This window comes from Notolepis coatsorum (genome assembly GCF_963971535.1).
Source record: "Notolepis coatsorum genome assembly, chromosome: 6".
Taxonomy (NCBI): domain Eukaryota; kingdom Metazoa; phylum Chordata; class Actinopteri; order Aulopiformes; family Paralepididae; genus Notolepis; species Notolepis coatsorum.
In genome coordinates, this window is record NC_140170.1 from 68,120,861 (window position 1) to 68,139,631 (window position 18,771).

Sequence of the window (18,771 nt, forward strand, 5' to 3'; positions counted from 1 at the left end):
GCTACATTAAAGTGCGACATCAAACCAAAGTTCTTGCTATTTTCAAATAACATCCCCTCAAGTACTGAAGATCAAATTTTGAGAGATTTTGAGTTAATAATGGTTGTTATCATTCATTTAGATGACAGAATTGTTCACGACGATATCGCAACATCATAAGTTCATCCCGATATCTGACCGGGTCCAGCGGTAAGAGACTTTTCCTTATTATCACAGTTTAAATGTTTAAGAACACATCTACTGTAACAGCTAATAGTTATAGTATCAACCCCATTATTTTAAACATGATAGATGTGTGGTTTGACACACTCAAATATTTGAATATAAATACGTCCCGATCCAGGTTCAGTCCTATTTGGGGCAATGCCAATTTTAAATCAGGGCAAAACGATAGTGGATTTAAAGTATGGGCTGAAAAGGGGTTAAGGAAAGTGCAAGACGTATACAGGGAGGAGGATGAAGTATTCATGTCCTTTGCGGAAATATCTACAAAATATGATATTCCGAAACATCACTTTTTTAAATATCTTCAGCTAAGGAGTTTTATATCATCTCAGAACCATTCATTGGATATACCGAACATTTCCATCTTAGAGGTAGCAGTCACTAGACACTGTTATGGTAAAGGTATAATTTCAATGCTATACGACTTATTTGTATCTGGTTCAGATGAATCATCTGAATCAAAACTGAATCAATGGAACGAAGACATAGAGGAGGAAATATCTTTAGAAGAATGGAGCGTGGCATGTAAAGAGGCACAGAGTCAGACAGTCAGTAGCAACCTAAAACGTATACAATATAAATGGCTGATGCGTACATATATAACTCCTGTTAAATTGCATAAGTTTAATGATAATATTCCAGATACTTGTATTAAGTGTAGTGAGGAAAGGGGGACACTGTTCCACTGCATATGGGAATGTGTGAAAGTGAAAACCTTCTGGCAAGATGTTATTGATCTGATCGATCAAATCTTATCAAAGAAGTTGCCATTGAATCCCAAGCTTTTTATTCTTGGTTTATATCCTACCACCCCACATCTACAACGCAAAGAGTTTAGATTTATAGATATGTGCATATTACAAGCAAAACGTGTAATAGCTCTTAATTGGAAAAATGTTGATGGACCAAGAATTGGTATGTGGATTAAAGAAATGGCTTCAAATATGTCAATGGAAAAGATGGTGTATATTGTTAGACGTAAACAAAACATTTTTGATAATGCCTGGGGACCATTTGTGTACTTCTTAAAGCATAATACGAATGTTGGGAACTTGCTTCAACAAGAACGGGATTAGGGGGAGTACTGTGGGACAACTCTTATTATTGTGTAAAAACGACAAGAAACACCCTTTACTTAATGTGTAAAACATTTTGGTTGTATTATTATTTATTTATGTTTATTTTTTATTTAAATCTGTATCCTTCCTATGTGAACCTGTTTTTGAAGTTAATTATTATTTTGTGTGGGGTGGGGTTAGGGGAGGGAGAACGGGGTGAAAATGTTTGTTGAATACTGCTCTGCTGATATACATGTTGTAATTTGCAAACTAAAACCCAATAAATATATTGTTTAAAAAAAAAATAGTTATAGTATCTCTAAATAGTAAAAACAAGGCCATTTGTGAGACCTACAGTAGTACCTGACTGCCAACAAGGTGTTAAAACTGCAGCCAAACTTTTGTATTTTCTGTTTTTCTCTGCTCTGAGACTTGAGGTTTAACTAGATTCAAATAAGCATATCTTCTTCAAATATTTAAAATGTCAATATATGACACATCATAAAGAAAGCTTACATTATGTACTTACATAATCTGTACAAATCAGATAAATTACCATGGGAGACGTGTGCCACGAACCGCTGGGCTCGGTCACATTATGATAACGATGAAACGATAACATTGAATTATCTCCCGACTGGAGATAGCTGGAGTAGCTGAGGCGAAACCTGTATGGAACGAGAGAAGTGAGTAAGAGAAGAGAGAGAGAGAAGAGGAGGAATATTGTTGTCTGTGTGACCCCATGCTGTGTTTATGTACTTTTGGAAGGAGGACCCCGCTGTGTGCCATAACCCCCGATTGTCTGAGAACCCACATGTGTATCGACCCCTGCTTGCCCGACGTCTCTTCTCCCGAATCAGCCCCCGCCCGTATGAGAACCGATCAACGTGTACCGAACCCCGCTAACGGACCAAGCCGCTTCTCAGGGATTACGGACTGGTTGATGCTCACTGATTGATTGATTGATTGAAAACTTTATTAACAGATTGCAGAATGGGTACAATACAGTACGGCTCAATACAAAACAACTGCTAAGAGGATGCAGACCAGAAAAAGACTTTCGTCTTGTCTACATCAGGGTCCCCCATTTTCAATTCATCAAGACATTTATGACATACAAGACATACAAGACATACAGAACTGTGTAATAAAAAGAGAGCATAAAAAATATATACATCCAAAGGGGAAGAAACTGTATGCTCCCACTAACCTCTCCCTTTTCCCTAAACAGCAATAAAGCTGCTGTTAAACTTGCTTCTACTTTGTGCCGTGTGTATTTTATTAATTCCAATCTGGTGACGGCTCAAAACACCCCAGAGTCCGTCACCATGTGTGACGGTGATCACTAGGTACTAGCAGGCACTTCACCCTCTGTCCGCACCCAGGGGTTCAGGTCCAAATCAGGTGGCGAAGTGGGAGCATTTAATGTAGGAGTGAGTTTACACCCAGCGGCTACCGTCACAAAGGTATCAAACTCGTTACACTCACCCCTCCACGCCGGCTGAGCAGGCCTCAACCATATTATCCGGGTCACGGCACCACTCGTAACGGTGGTCACTAGGCACTGGGAGGCATTTCGCACTCTGCAGCTGCAGCCTCGAAACCGCGAACCATCCGCTTACCAGTGTGGTAGACATCCTGTCTTAACACCTCCCCACCTTTCCTTTGTATGTCGAATACCCATTTGTGTCTACCCCTCTTCCCCACTTCCTGGCTCACCTTGACATCCCGTCACCCTCCTCCCTCCTTCACCCTTCTCCAGCCCCTGCCCGACCCCATTATCCTCCTATCTCTTTCCTACCTGGTCACCTGACCACACCCCCTTTGGTCAGGAATAAAGGTCTACGTTAACATGATTCTAGGAGCTCCCTGGGGTATCCTGGCCTTGTACCCCACGTGGAGCCATCCGCCATAAATCTTGACTAACTTGTATTTCGATATTCTGTTTGAGTTAATAAATCTTTAATAACCGGCTAATTTCCTCCACACCAGCATTATGTGACCCACGTATGTTAAACACCACGGTCTCGTCCACTCCGGCACCTGGCGAGGATCCAATCCAGGTGGCGGAGCGGGGGGCGGGTATTGAACTCACGAGTGAGTTTACATCAAGGGGCTGCCGTCGCAAGGTTCCAACCTCGTTAGACTTGCACGCAAAAGACGTCCCTGCTTTGCAGAGAGCAGGGATATTGTGGCTATCACCAGAGAAACTCGGCACAACACAGTCAGGGGCATCGCTCACAGCACGCCAGTGTAAACACAGAGCAGCGTGATGTCAGGCCGCGGCAGCGTGACAGACCTGTGTGTGTGTGTGTTTGGGCTGGGCCATATTGCCAAAATATCATATAATATCATAGATCACATCATTTGGCGGCATAACGGCGTCTGCCGGTATAGTTTTCCAGTATAAATCTTTTTTTGTATACAATTGTCATGGTGCTATTTCATTCAAAATAGTACATTTTCTTAAAAAATGCGTTTATAAAAAGTATAAATACGCTTAAATATACAGTACGGTCTATATATTATTATTAAAATGTATTTATACATTTTTTTATGATATGTATAGGCTAAATGCATGGATCCATGATGGTATACCTTGATATTTGGTATACAGTACCTCCCAGCCCTAGTGTGTGTGTGTGCGTGTATGTGTGTGGCCGTGCGTGTGTGGCTGTGCATGTGCACGTGCGTGTGTGTGTATGGCTGCAGCTGTGGCCAAAAAACCTCTTCGCTGGATAGGGCACACCATACGTATGCCTGACCACCGCCTGCCCCGCCAAGTCCTCTATGGCCAACTGAGAGGAGCAAAGCGGGCTGCTGGAGGCCAAAAGAGACACTATACCAGGGATCTCCTAAAGAACACGCAGCTTGAAACTCTGGCACTCGACAGATCAGCCTGGCAAGTCACTTGTGCCACTGCAGTTTCCCAAATACACCAAACCAACCAAGACCGAAGATCTGAGAGGCGCACACAACGACACCAGCGGGCGGCTGGCATCCCCCAGGTATCTGGCTCGCCTTTCGCCATCTGCGGACGGGTGTGAGGCTCAAGGATCGGACTCAACGCCAACGAGAAGTGGCACCAGCGGCAGCATCGCTGAACCCCCCCCCCCCATCCCTGGAGCAAGCGTCATCATTGAACACGATGGACAGCTAAGATGGTGTGTGTGTGGCCGTGCGTGTCTCTTACCTCTGAACTTCTTAGGCGGGTTGTTCAGGTCTCCTGCATCAGGCTGGACCACACAGCGGTCGTCCACCAGGCTGTGGACAACACACAACGATATTTGACACACAGCGTATAGCAACTTGATTTATTGAAAAACTGTAAGGGTTGGCGATATTTAATTTCAAACCTTTAGTTAACCTCGAAAGGCAACTGAGGTTTCCCTCATTTACCGTCACGTCGAGTGTATATAAGTGAAAAAGGCATATCAAATCAACAATAAGACAACAAGGTGAGACAAAAGTAAGGATAACAAATCAATTAAAAACACATACAACTTGATTGACAAAGGTTGGAGATCAACGTTTTAAACTCTGCAACAGCGGGGAAAATCTCAAGCTTTACAGACTGTTGGAGTTCATAGCATCATAGCGACATGGATATATTCCCTTTTATTATTATCATTCCAATAATGATGTAGTATAAGGAGCAAATACCAGTGTTTGTTGCACCTCTCCATCAGAGAGGACCAACCAACCTTCTCATAAAGGACACAGTGATCCATCATTAGTGATGAATCTGAGGGCAGAGTGATATACAGAGTCCCAGGGATTTAAGGGTTGAGGCAGTTAGAAATCATACACTAGTGGTAAGACATTTTCCCTAGGGTAGGTACAGTATATGTTTTCACACTGTTGAACCAGTAGCTTTGACTACCGGCTTAACATCGATCACATCGCTATGTTGTTGTAAAAGCTGCATGATATGAACATTAGAAATTGTATAATAATTGCACTGTTGACACCCATGGCAAGAAACAGGGCGCTCCCATGAAGCTCTTGTACTACTACTGACATTCTTATTAGATGGTATCACAAGAAAACTAAATATACAGTATGTCATTTGGGCCATATCGCCCACCACTAGATGAATGTGTCATGTCTGGTGAATCTGTGAACCGGCCAGGCGCTCGTTTCCTACCCCGTCTGTCTGTCAGCCCTGTAAGGCTGTACGGCTTTTGGTTCGTTGACACGGGAACGGCGGTTGAGGCGTTTATGCACAGTATAACAGACAAATCTTCCATCACATCTAGGCCCCAATAAAAAAATACTGTTTATCATAGGAGAGATCCCGGGGTTTCGGAACAGTGTGTTCTATCTTTAGCCCCGATGACATAGCGACGGCGTGGTGGTTGCTACCTAATTCAACACAACAATCAAATAAGTCAGGATTAGATGGCCTGTGTGGGCAAGAAATCCTGGTGACAGATTTAGCGTCTACTGGCTTAGAATAACACTCGCGTGGACATGGGCCAGCAAACCCCCACATCCATCCCGGTCCTTTTTCCCAGAGGAAACGTCTCCAGTTGTCTAAACAGACCTGTCCTCTGACCACGCTGCAGTACACCTCGGCGAACAAGAGCTGGAGGATACAGTGGGATCGCTGGAGGAGATGGAGAGGTGTATTCACCTGGTCGACTTCACCGCCGCCTTTAAAAAGGCACACGCCGACATTATGGGGAAATGCGCTTACAGTCTTCTCCAGAGTCAGACAAGATAGATACCGATTTCCTCTCTGTGTGTTCAGTAGAAAGCTATCCGGCTGCAAGCTAGCCTAGCTTAGCATAAATTAATTAAAGCGGGTACGGACCACTAGGCTAGCTTAAAACTCCGGGAGGGGTGTTTTTGGCCAACAACCCTGGAGAAAACGGTAAGCGCATTTCCCCATAATGTCGGCGTGTTCCTTTAATAAAAAAAACAAAGGGTGGGTCGGGAAAAGCAGGAGGACCGCATTGACTCACGTGTCTAATGAGGATAGTGACTCTACTTGTAACATCGTCAATCTAATCAAATAAGTCACATGACTCACGCAACCCGCGTTTAATTTTTTTTAAGACCTATGAACACATTTCGATGAACAGACGACTCGCTTTTTTTTCCCACTTTTTCTCCTTATTTTTCTATTTTTCTCCCATCCCAATTTCACTGTTTTCAATTCTCCCCTCCCCTGTCTTGAATGTTGCTCGCATATGCCCCCCACAGGTCGTCGTAGGGAGGATAGAAGCCTTGCATCACGTGTCCCCTCCGGTACACGAGGAGGCAGCCCGTCACATCTTTTCACCTGCCAGCGCGGACTCTCATTGGCGAGGAGTAACGTGTGGGAGGCTCACACTACCCCCGCCATTTCCTGTCTCTGCTGTGCAGGCGTCCCCCAACCGACCTGTAGGAGTCGCTGTCCACAACGTCCAGATTACCACCCATCGACTTCCACCCGCTGACTCTGCCAATTGAGCCAGTATGACGGCCGGCCCAAGCCGGAGGCAACGCCGACAGATGGATTTGAACCCGGTGTCTCGTGCGTTGGTGATGAGCGCAATGTCCGCTGCGCCACCCAGCCGCCCCCAGACGACTCACTTTCATACATTACAACAGCACCAAAACAACGGGGATGGAAAACAATCACGAGTCATGGGCTCGTAATTCCAAAACGGTGTGCTTTGCTTATTTTTGGTTGTTGAAGTGGCATTTTCATATAGTGGTAAATGGTAAATAACAGCTTTTATTCAAAGTGCTTTACAACTTATGCCTCACATTCACAAACCGACGGCGGAAGCGACCGTGCAAGGTGCCGACCTGCCTATCCGGAGAAGTTAGGGGGTTAACTGCTGGGAGGAGCGGGAATCGAACCTGGAGCATTCTGATGACCAGACGACCGCTCTACCTCCTGAGCCGCTGTGAAGCTTCAACACTGAAGTGAACGGGGTACTTCTGCATCAAGACCACCCGTCACTACATCACAGTCCACCAATATGGTGGCGGAGTGAAAAAGTGAAATACTATGTGTGTGTGGAGTGCACATTAGTTGCCAACACTAATTTCCTGCCATGTGTACTTGTTCTATAATGTATTTTAGAACTGAAGTATTAAGAGCAAGAAAGACCAATGGCTCTGACAGCTCTAAACATCTCAAATACTGCTGTGCTGAGACACATTTTCATGTTTTGAAAATGAAAAACTATGTGATTTAATGTTCTATTCCTTATCTTGACTTTGCCTATTTTTCTGCCGTCTATTTTATGCTCGATTTATGCCTCATTTTATGTCTGCACTTCATGCATTGCTCTTGATCTGCCAATTTTGTGCTCATTTGATGCCTATGTATTTGTTACTGCTGTGAAGCACTTTGAGCTGCAATTCGTGTATGAAAGGTGCTATACAAATAAAGTTAATTATTATTATTATTATTATTATTATTATTATTAATCTGTTGCTGACCCGTCACCTGTTCACTTGGACCCGCAGGGCACCAGCCTAAAACAGTGTACACTACAGGTACCGTCTGACCTCACTGGGTCAGTGTTGTGAATGAGTACCCTGTAGACCAGTGGTTCCCAAACATTTTTGGCCGTGCACCCCCCAATGGGTTTCTGTTAGAAAAAATTGTTGCTGGTCTCCTTGCACAGATTTAATTTTTTATTTTATCTCTTCCCACGGCGACTATGGATAGGGAATTTCTTTATTTAATAAAAATGTTCACGACAATACTCTGCCAGCATGTTTAATATCCATAATACTAAAGGTTTGACTAAGATTTGTATGAAATTTTATTGTAAAAGAATTTTTTTTTTTTTTTTTTTTACCATTAGCCTTTTCATGTCACGCACCACCTAGAGGGCGCTCGCGCACCACAAGGGGTGCGCGCACCACAGTTTGGGAACCACTGCTGTAGACTCAATCACAGCGAGACAATGTCTGTGTGGAGGGTGTGTGTGTGTGTGGGGGGGGGGGGGGTGTCATCTATTGCTAGGGAACATAGAACAAGTGCCCTCTCAAGAGAAGTCTGCTCACTCTCGATAATGGCGACTAACGAGACTAATGAGTGCCATCCCTAGTTAGCGTGGCAACCAATCACTTCAGAGATCGTCATTCAATTTTAAACATCTTTAAAACTCAACATTTCACCTCCAAATGTGGTAGATTATAATTGTACTTATAACATTGTATTTTGCAAGTGGTTTTGTTGTTGCAGCCATCTTTAGCGTTACGAATTTCTCCATTCAAAAAACTCCCGGAGTGCCCATTATATAGACCATCTCTGATCCCGTCTTGATTTTAGGACAAAATAACAGGTTTTCTAGCTGAAAGTTCATATTCGTATTTTTCACATTTCTAGCCTTCAATTTGCCGTCTCCGGTTACCATACAGCATTTTAGAATGCTGCCTGGCTGGAGATTAAGACCAGGAGAACTTTACCAGGAGGGCTGGTGTGACCGGCTGCAGATTAAGACTAGGAGGGCTGGTGTGACAGGCTGCAGATTAAGACTAGGAGGGCTGGTGTGACAGGCTGCAGATTAAGACTAGGAGGGCTGGTGTGACAGGCTGCAGATTAAGACCAGGAGGGCTGGTGTGACAGGCTGCAGATTAAGACTAGGAGGGCTGGTGTGACAGACTGGAGATTAAGACTAGGAGGGCTGGTGTGACAGGCTGCAGATTAAGACCAGGAGGGCTGGTGTGACAGGCTGCAGATTAAGACCAGGAGGGCTGGTGTGACAGACTGCAGATTAAGACTAGGAGGGCTGGTGTGACCGGCTGCAGATTAAGACTAGGAGGGCTGGTGTGACAGACTGCAGATTAAGACCAGGAGGGCTGGTGTGACAGACTGGAGATTAAGACTAGGAGGGCTGGTGTGACAGACTGGAGATTAAGACTAGGAGGGCTGGTGTGACAGACTGGAGATTAAGACTAGGAGGGCTGGTGTGACAGACTGGAGATTAAGACTAGGAGGGCTGGTGTGACAGGCTGCAGATTAAGACTAGGAGGGCTGGTGTGACAGACTGGAGATTAAGACTAGGAGGGCTGGTGTGACAGACTGGAGATTAAGACTAGGAGGGCTGGTGTGACAGACTGGAGATTAAGACTAGGAGGGCTGGTGTGACAGACTGGAGATTAAGACTAGGAGGGCTGGTGTGACAGACTGGAGATTAAGACCAGGAGGGCTGGTGTGACAGACTGCAGATTAAGACTAGGAGGGCTGGTGTGACAGACTGGAGATTAAGACCAGGAGGGCTGGTGTGACAGACTGGAGATTAAGACTAGGAGGGCTGGTGTGACAGACTGGAGATTAAGACCAGGAGGGCTGGTGTGACAGACTGGAGATTAAGACTAGGAGGGCTGGTGTGACAGACTGGAGATTAAGACCAGGAGGGCTGGTGTGACAGACTGGAGATTAAGACCAGGAGGGCTGGTGTGACAGACTGGAGATTAAGACCAGGAGGGCTGGTGTGACAGACTGGAGATTAAGACCAGGAGGGCTGGTGTGACAGACTGCAGATTAAGACTAGGAGGGCTGGTGTGACAGACTGCATATTAAGACCAGGAGGGCTGGTGTGACAGACTGGAGATTAAGACTAGGAGGGCTGGTGTGACAGACTGGAGATTAAGACCAGGAGGGCTGGTGTGACAGACTGGAGATTAAAACCAGGAGGGCTGGTGTGACAGACTGCAGATTAAGACCAGGAGGGCTGGTGTGACCGGCTGCAGATTAAGACTAGGAGGGCTGGTGTGACAGACTGCAGATTAAGACCAGGAGGGCTGGTGTGACAGACTGCAGATTAAGACCAGGAGGGCTGGTGTGACCGGCTGCAGATTAAGACCAGGAGGGCTGGTGTGACAGACTGCAGATTAAGACTAGGAGGGCTGGTGTGGCAGACTGCAGATTAAGACCAGGAGGGCTGGTGTGACCGGCTGCAGATTAAGACTAGGAGGGCTGGTGTGACAGGCTGCAGATTAAGACTAGGAGGGCTGGTGTGACCGGCTGCAGATTAAGACTAGGAGGGCTGGTGTGACAGACTGCAGATTAAGACCAGGAGGGCTGGTGTGACAGACTGCAGATTAAGACCAGGAGGGCTGGTGTGACCGGCTGCAGATTAAGACCAGGAGGGCTGGTGTGACAGACTGCAGATTAAGACTAGGAGGGCTGGTGTGGCAGACTGCAGATTAAGACCAGGAGGGCTGGTGTGACCGGCTGCAGATTAAGACTAGGAGGGCTGGTGTGACAGGCTGCAGATTAAGACTAGGGGGGGCTGGACATGATACAGTATAGCTTTCTCAATTCTGCAGGGTTTTTCTTCCAGCTCCGGCCATGTTTTCCTTATGTCACTGGGATCTGGAGAATGCTACTAGGTCGGTGGCTAGGAGTACAGAAGGCTCTGTGCCAAGTCTGTGTGTGTGTGTGTGTGTGTGTGTGTGTGTGTGTGTGCGTCTGAACGTGGGCAGTCTCTGGAACTCTACAAAGGCCACAATGTCTAGTCTGTTGTGACTCAGTCTGAGCTGGGGGTCGATCCATTTTTCATGAGCAGGAGGGGGGTCTGGACACTCAGCAGATAACCCTACTGGCATTACCACTGCTTATCAACCTGAGCCACACACCGCATACACCCCCCTGTAAATCACTCCGTGGCTTTTATCAGAAAGATACAGACCGCAAGCTCTCCGTCTCTCGCTACAGCCCCAGCCCTGCGCGTCTGAACCCAACATCATTGGTAAGACTCTTGTATTGACATCAAGAGTCTAAAAGCAGCGTGGAGGAGGCGTTTCAATTTGCCATTCAATTTACCATTTAAATGTACCATTTAATTTGAAAACCTAATCATGTTTGTGGGGAAAATCACAGTAGAGGGGGCAGGGTTGTGATGTTGGTGAGCATTTACACCAATACTTCGGGAGTTTAGTAGCTAGAACCTCCCCCTCAGAGCCTTCCACTTCCTGCACGCGCCACAGCAGTCGGCAGAGACCCTCCTCCATGAGGAGACGCAGCACTCCGGGAGTTTTGAACAGAGAAATCCATAACGCTGAAGGCGACGGCAACAAACGAAACCACTTGCTACAAAACAAACATAATTCAGAGCAAATGATTAAATACGATCTTATATTACGTTGAGTGAAATTATAATCTACTGCATTCTCTTGTTGAAATGTGAGTTTTGAAGGTGTTTAAATTTAAAGACAACCTCTGGCACAAGGCTGGGAGTCGTGCGGCGAGTGGTTGCCATGGTAACTAAGGACTCTTTGTAGCAGAGACCACTGGTGTGTAGAAGGGGTCAGGCCCTGTTAGTTATCAAGACAGACTTTGGGATCAGTACCTGCGTGCTATCCGCTCTACTAGGGCTGGGCGATATAACGATAACGATAAATATCGCGATATATTTTAATAATCGTTTTTTTTTTTTTTTATAATTTTTTTTTTTTTTTTATATACCTGCAACAGGGCAGTTTTAAAACCAGAGACAGTGGACAGACTTGTCTTTCTTGCCTGCAACTTAAAGTAATGGCTTTGCTTGTCCAAATGACAATACTGACCTAATTCAGATTTCTTTTTCTCTTGTCCATTTATTTTGTTTGCTTTCTAATTTAAAATACATTTTGAAACCATCTGTACACAGTAGGCTATGTGTGCTAGCAGAACTAGACTCCAGTCACGAGTCACAGTGCACATGTGCGGTGGTTTGTCCACCAAAAAAGCGCCAAAAGATCGAAAATAAACTAGCAGAGCCAGAACTGTTCAACTCCTCTGGAGCCACAGCCAGCAGAGAAGCCGGTTTACTTTAGCTTTTAAACCAGCTGCAGCCTGAGAACTGGAGTGTGAGGGGATGTAACACTAAAGATGGCGGCAATGACAAAGAATTGCTGCAAAATAAACATACATCTGTTGTAAAAAAAGAAAAAAGAAAAGAAAAAAAAGAGAAAAATTATACTTATAACAATTCGATAATTATCGATATCGAGAAATAAAATAAAATTATCATATCGTTATCGCGATATGATTTTTTTCCATATCGCCCAGCCCTACGCTCTACCTTTGAGTGACACCTTCTCTGCTCTCTCCACAGAGATGGCAACCTCCACCCTCCTTTCAGCCCTTGCAACCTCCTTCAACAAGCTCTGTCCCCTCGTTGAGAAACCTGCCCGCCGTTCCCCACCCAGTCCATGGCTGACAGATCCAGTGAGAGAACAAAGACAGGTCCTGAGAGCAGCTGAAAGGAAGTATAGAAAGTCACGCCTCACTGCTGACATCGACACATATCACAACCTCTTGTTAACACTATATGAATTGAAAATGGGGGACCCTGATGGAAACAAGACAAACGTCTTTCTCAGGTCTGCATCCCCTTAACAATTGTATGTATTGAGCCGTACTGTATTGTACCCATTCTGCAATCTGTTAAATAAAGTTTTCATTCATTCATTCATTCAACATTCTCCAAAACCATCACTAATGCCAAAGCTTCTTTCTTCCACCATAGGATCGAGGCCTCTGCCAAGAATCTGCGCAAACTGCATGCTACCATGTCCTCCCGCCTCACTCCCCCCCCCTCCCTCATCTTTCTCTGCCGAAGACTTTGCGATCTTCTTTGAGGAAAAAGTGGAGAACATCCGCAGCTCCTTCTCCCAACCCCCACCCATTCCAAATGCTGAATCGAGAACCTCATCCTTCACTCTGTCATCTTTCTCTCCCATTACAGAAGCAGAGACCCTGACACTGGTAACGTCGAACCATCCGACTACTTGCCAGCTGGACCAGCTACCCTCCCCACTCCTCCAGACCATAGCACCAGACATCCTCCCATTCCTAACTGCAACCATCAACTCCTCACTCAACTCGGGGGTGGTCCCCACCTCCCTAAAACAAGCCAGAGTCACGCCGCTCATAAAAAAACCAACCCTTAACCCTACCGTCATAGGCAACTACCGTCCTGTCTCTCTTCTCTCCTTCCTTTCTAAAACACTTGAACGTGCTGTATCCAACCAACTTACTGCTTATCTCTTACAGAATGACCTCCTAGACCCTAATCAGTCAGGCTTCAGGACTGGTCACTCCACAGAGACAGCCCTCATTGCGGTCACAGAGGCACTTCACTTAGCAAAAGCGAAAGGCCTCTCCTCTGTCCTGATTCTCCTAGATCTATCTGCAGCCTTCGACACAGTCAACCACCAGATCCTCCTTGCGGCCCTCGCAGGAATGGGAGTGGCTGGCTCTGCGCTGACATGGCTGTCATCATACCTCAATGACCGCTCCTACCAAGTGTTATGGAGAGGGACCCTGTCGGCCACCCGCCCCCTGCGGACGGGTGTCCCCCAGGGCTCGGTTTTAGGACCCCTTCTCTTCTCCCTCTACACTAAATCACTGGGTAACATTATCACGTCTCATGGCTTCTCCTACCATTGTTATGCCGACGATACTCAACTCTTCCTCTCCTTCCCTCCCTCAGATATCCACGTCTCTGAGCGGATCTCGGCCTGTCTGTCCGACATCTCCGCCTGGATGACGTCCAACCACCTCAAACTGAACCTAAGCAAAACAGAATTGCTCCACCTGCCGGCCAAATCCTCCCCCCTAACCGACCTTTCAATCACAGTCGAGAATGCAGCTGTGACTGCGTCCCCGACCACCAAGAACCTTGGTGTTGTCCTCGACGACCAGTTGAACTTCTCTGCTCACATCGCAGCGACGACCAGAACCTGCCGATTCCTCCTGAGCAACGTCAGAAGGATCCGCCCCTTCCTGACAAAAGAAGCCACCCAACTCCTCGTCCAATCAACAGTCATCTCCCGCCTCGACTACTGCAATGCACTGCTCGCTGGCCTCCCGGCCACTGCCACTAAGCCTCTTCAACTCATTCAGAACGCAGCGGCCCGCCTGATCTCAAACCTACCGAAGTCGGCCCATGTCACCCCACTTCTTAGGGACCTGCACTGGCTCCCCATTGCTGCACAAATCCGCTTCAAGGCCCTCGACCTAGCATACCGTGCGGCAAAGGGAACCGCTCCCGCCTACCTCCGGTCAATGGTCTCTAACTACACACCCTCAAGACCCCTACGCTCTGCATCTTCTGGCCGCCTCAGACCTACTCCTATCCAAGCTCCGGGAGGGTCATCAAAGAGAAGTCGCCTATTCTCAGTCCTTGCCCCACAATGGTGGAATGAACTACCCACCCCAGTTAGGACAGCCGAATCACGTCCAATCTTTCGCCGTCGACTAAAGACGCACTTCTTCAACCATTATCTGAATTTAATCTAATAAACTAACCTACACTGTAGCACTCAACACTTTGATGAACATTGTTGCTCAGCTGATAGAGTTGTGCCCTTCCTGATGGCTTGTCGTACAGAACTTGTAAGTCGCTTTGGATAAAAGCGTCAGCTAAATGACTAAATGTAAATGTGCTGCCCACAGGAAACACACACACACACACACACACACACACACACACACACACACACACACACACACACACACACACACACACACACACACACACACACACACACACACACACACACACACACACACACACACACACACACACACACACACACACACACACACACACACACACACACACTCTGGGTTTCTCAGATTATATCCGACAAGAGACAGAGGAGGCCTAAAATCGAATTATCGTATGTGATAATTGCACGAATCAAATCTACTGCACAAGAAGTACATCCATCCTGCTCGACGTACAGTACGTGACGGGAGGCGAGATGATAAGATCGTACAAAAAACATGATGAATATACTGTATACATCTTGTATCCAGATGATCATCCTCTATAATGCCTTGTTTCACTATGACATCACTATCTAAACAGAAGGCACATTGCCCTCATGTGAGAGGGAGGGGAGGGGGGGGGGTGCTGGGTTGAAAGTACCTTCGGAAATCACCCAAAGGTGGTTGTAAAGTTTTAATTGATAAACATCATATCCAAGACCTGTCTTTTAAATGACAAGAAGAGACCTCTTTATAGCTGCGAATAGCAAAATGCACATTAATAGCTAACCCTGCTCCAAGTAGACAGTTAAACAGGTATTTACATTTCACTGATGAGGTGGAACTGATAAGAGAAAACTAAATATTATCTATTATGTCTTGGTTATATGACTATTTTATGTGTACCGGTAACAATCTAACCGTAAACAAAGACGCCTATTAAGATGTTAGATTATGTGATTTAATGTTCTATGCCTTATCTTGACTTTGTGTATTTTGCTGCTGTCTATTTTATGCTTAATTCCATGTCTGCACTTTATGCATCGCTCTTGATCTGCCAATTCTGTACTCATTTTATGCCTTTTTTACTGCTGTGAAGCACATTGAGCTGCAATTCTTGTATGTATGAAAAGGGGCTATATATACAAATCAAGTTTATTATTACTATTATTAATTAATGAGGGGATTGCAGATTCAGCTTGAGGATCAGTGTGGAGTCGAGTACTGAGTTGAGTACTTCTTTTTCCTCCCTTTCCTTTTTTCCTTTTTACATTTTTATTTAACCTTTATTTAACCAGGCAGGTCAATTAGGAACTTATTTACAAAGACGGCCTGGCGAGGCGGCGGAGTGGGCAAGGCGCTCGCCACTAATGCAGGAGATGCTGTTATCGAGCCCAGCTCTCTGCGTTGCTTCCGGCTTGGCCGGCCGTCATACTAACACAATTGGCAGTGTTAGTGGTGGGAAAGCCGGTGGGTGGGGATCGGACGTTGTGGACAGCGACTCCTACAGGTCGGTTGGTGCGCCTGTACAGCAGAATCAGGAAGCAATGGGGGCAGCGTGAGCCTCCCACGCGTTACTCCTCGCCACTGAGAGTTCGAGCTGCTGCGGTGAAAAGATGCGACAGGCTGCCTCCTCGTGTACCGGAGGGGACACGTGATGCAAGGCTTCTACAGCCGACCAGTGGGAGGCATAGTCTAGCAACGATCAAGACAGGGGAGGGAAGAATTGGAAATACGAAATTGGGATGGGAGAAAAATAGAAAAAGAGGAGAAAAAGTGGATCAAAAATAAAAAGACGGCCTGGCGAGAGGACAGAAGGGCCACTCGAAGGGTAACAGGGAAAGGGGACAAATAAAACGAAATAGAAAAGAGACAGACGATACATACAGTACATCACAGAGGTAAGGGAAATAATCAAAACACACACCAAACAAACGACCAAATAAAATGACATGGTATGTAAATACATGACCAGACAGATTACAGTTAAAAGGCTGGGCGACAGTTGCAGGTGTGTGTAAACAACTCTGTGATAGTCTCTACTGTATCTCTCTCGTTTTGAACAAACCGTAGAAGAGGAGCGCTCATTTCTCAGAAGGAGTCACTTTTTCCGCACTGCGTAAGATTTAACTCCACGATGTTCTGTCCGAGAACTGTTAGGATCGTGAGAGATCCTACATTCATCCAAATGGAATATGACTGATATTTTGAGCTCCGAGCCTTGACATTTAGCCTTTATCTTACTTTCATTTCCCTATGCTTTTTCTTTTGTTGTTGTTCTTAGCTCTATTCTATTTAAATCTTTCAAAAATGTTATTATGTACCCCAGTTGCTATTTCATGTACATATATGTGTTTTATTACACGTATTATGTACATACATACCAATTATTCACCTGTTTTATTCTCCACCCATAGCAACCCATCTAAGGTTTCTCTCCTCCACATCACCTGTGGTGCTTTTTTCCTATTGCTAGGTTTTTAGTGAGTTTTTCCTTAGCTTCGTTGGGGAATGTTGCATATTTGGATTTGATGGTGGATTTTGTTCTTGATTTATTGTGATGTTTCTTCTTGACTTGTTCAAGAAGACTTGTACAGCCCATGGGGACATTACCTTGTGATTTCGGGCTTTACAATTACATTTGATTTGATTTGATGTGATTAAGAGGACGTCTTCTTCTTGGGAAGAGACGTCATCTGCATGAGCAGGAGGAGTGACAGAGGAGAACTCTGCACAGGGCTGTCAAGGGTCTGATAAGAGGGAGTCTTGAACTGGATCTCCAATTCTATCTGCTGATGAAGGACTTAAAGAGGGGCTTAAAAAAGGTCTGGGCTCATAGGGCCGGCGCCCCCTTCGGAGTTGTGGAGAGGGGGCTTATTTTGGTGGATGTGCCGCAGTAGAATTTATTTATTTGTTTAATAATTTTATTTAATTAATTTGTTTTAATAAATCTCTTTAATTATTTGTTTTAATAAATTTTTTTACTTTTTTTTTAATTTATTTTGCATTGCTTTTAAGCTACTGTCTTAATGTGTATTAGTGTATAAGTCACACACTAAAGGTGCACACACACACACACACACACACACACACACACACAGGGCACTGGCTCAGGAGGAAGAGCATCTTCCAAGCAGCATCTCGAAGTGTCCTTGAGCAAGACACTCAACCCCTATGATGAGCCGCTTGAGCAGGATGAGCAGCGGCACGGTGGTGTGGTGGTTCACAGCAAGAAGGTCCAGGGTTCGATTCCCGCTTGGGGACCAGGTTGCCGGGTTGCCAGGTACCCAGGTGGTGGGGGTATCTCCCAGGCCTTTCTGTGTGGAGTTTGCATGTTTTCCCCCCGTGCTCGCAAAGGACCCAATGGAAAAACATGCAGAACAGATCGCTAACACTGTCGCGTCCCTGACGAAGACGGACAGGATTGGATTGGTCCCGGCTGCCCTTAAGGGGGTCAAGCGCAGGGAGGGCATTTCATTGGCGACCCAAACATGTTTAATTTGTGTGCATGTGGTAAATGGTAAATGGCGGCATTTACAAGTTGTTCCTCACATTTGACAAATTCATTCACACATTCACACACCGACGGCAGAGGCAACCATGCAAGGTGCCAACTTTGAGCAAATTAGGGGTTAAGTGTCTTGCTCAAGGACACTTCGACACATTGCCCGGGAGGAGCGGGAATCGAACCGGGAACCTCCGGATTACCAGACGACTGCTCTACCTCCTGAGCCACTGTCGCCCCTGTGTGTGTTCCTGTGTCGCCCATCTCGCATGTGTGTGTTTGCTGCATGACAATGTAGCAATATGTGTGCTACAAATAAAGACGTCTTCAAGTCCAGTTTCAACAAATAGAATAGTACTACGTTTTCATCTTCTTCGTGAGCAGGTTGGCACCTTGCATCGTTGCCTCGGTGGGTGAATGTGAGGCATAAGTTGTGAAGCGCTTTGGATGAAAGCTGCTATATGAATGCAGCCCATTCACACACACACACACACACACACACACACACACACACACACACACACACACACACACACACACACACACACACACACACACACACACACACACACACACACACACACACACACACACACACACACACACACACACACACACACACACACACACACACACACACACACACACACACACACACACACACACACACACACACACACACACACACACACACACACACACACACACACCCCTTATCCATCTGTGTGTGTCGATACAGTACTTCCTAGTCTCACTGCACTATCAGT

The 18,771-nt window shown here is 45.9% G+C and overlaps 1 protein-coding gene across 1 annotated transcript in view; it reads right to left on the bottom strand.

Moving 5' to 3' along the window:
- The window catches only part of LOC311229533 (inositol 1,4,5-trisphosphate-gated calcium channel ITPR1-like), a 323,615-nt gene that overhangs the window by 300,569 nt on the left and 4,275 nt on the right, over nucleotides 1-18,771 (bottom strand). The window contains 1 exon segment of the mRNA XM_084315609.1: nucleotides 4,477-4,547. Coding sequence (XP_084171735.1) covers nucleotides 4,477-4,547 — 71 coding nt within the window.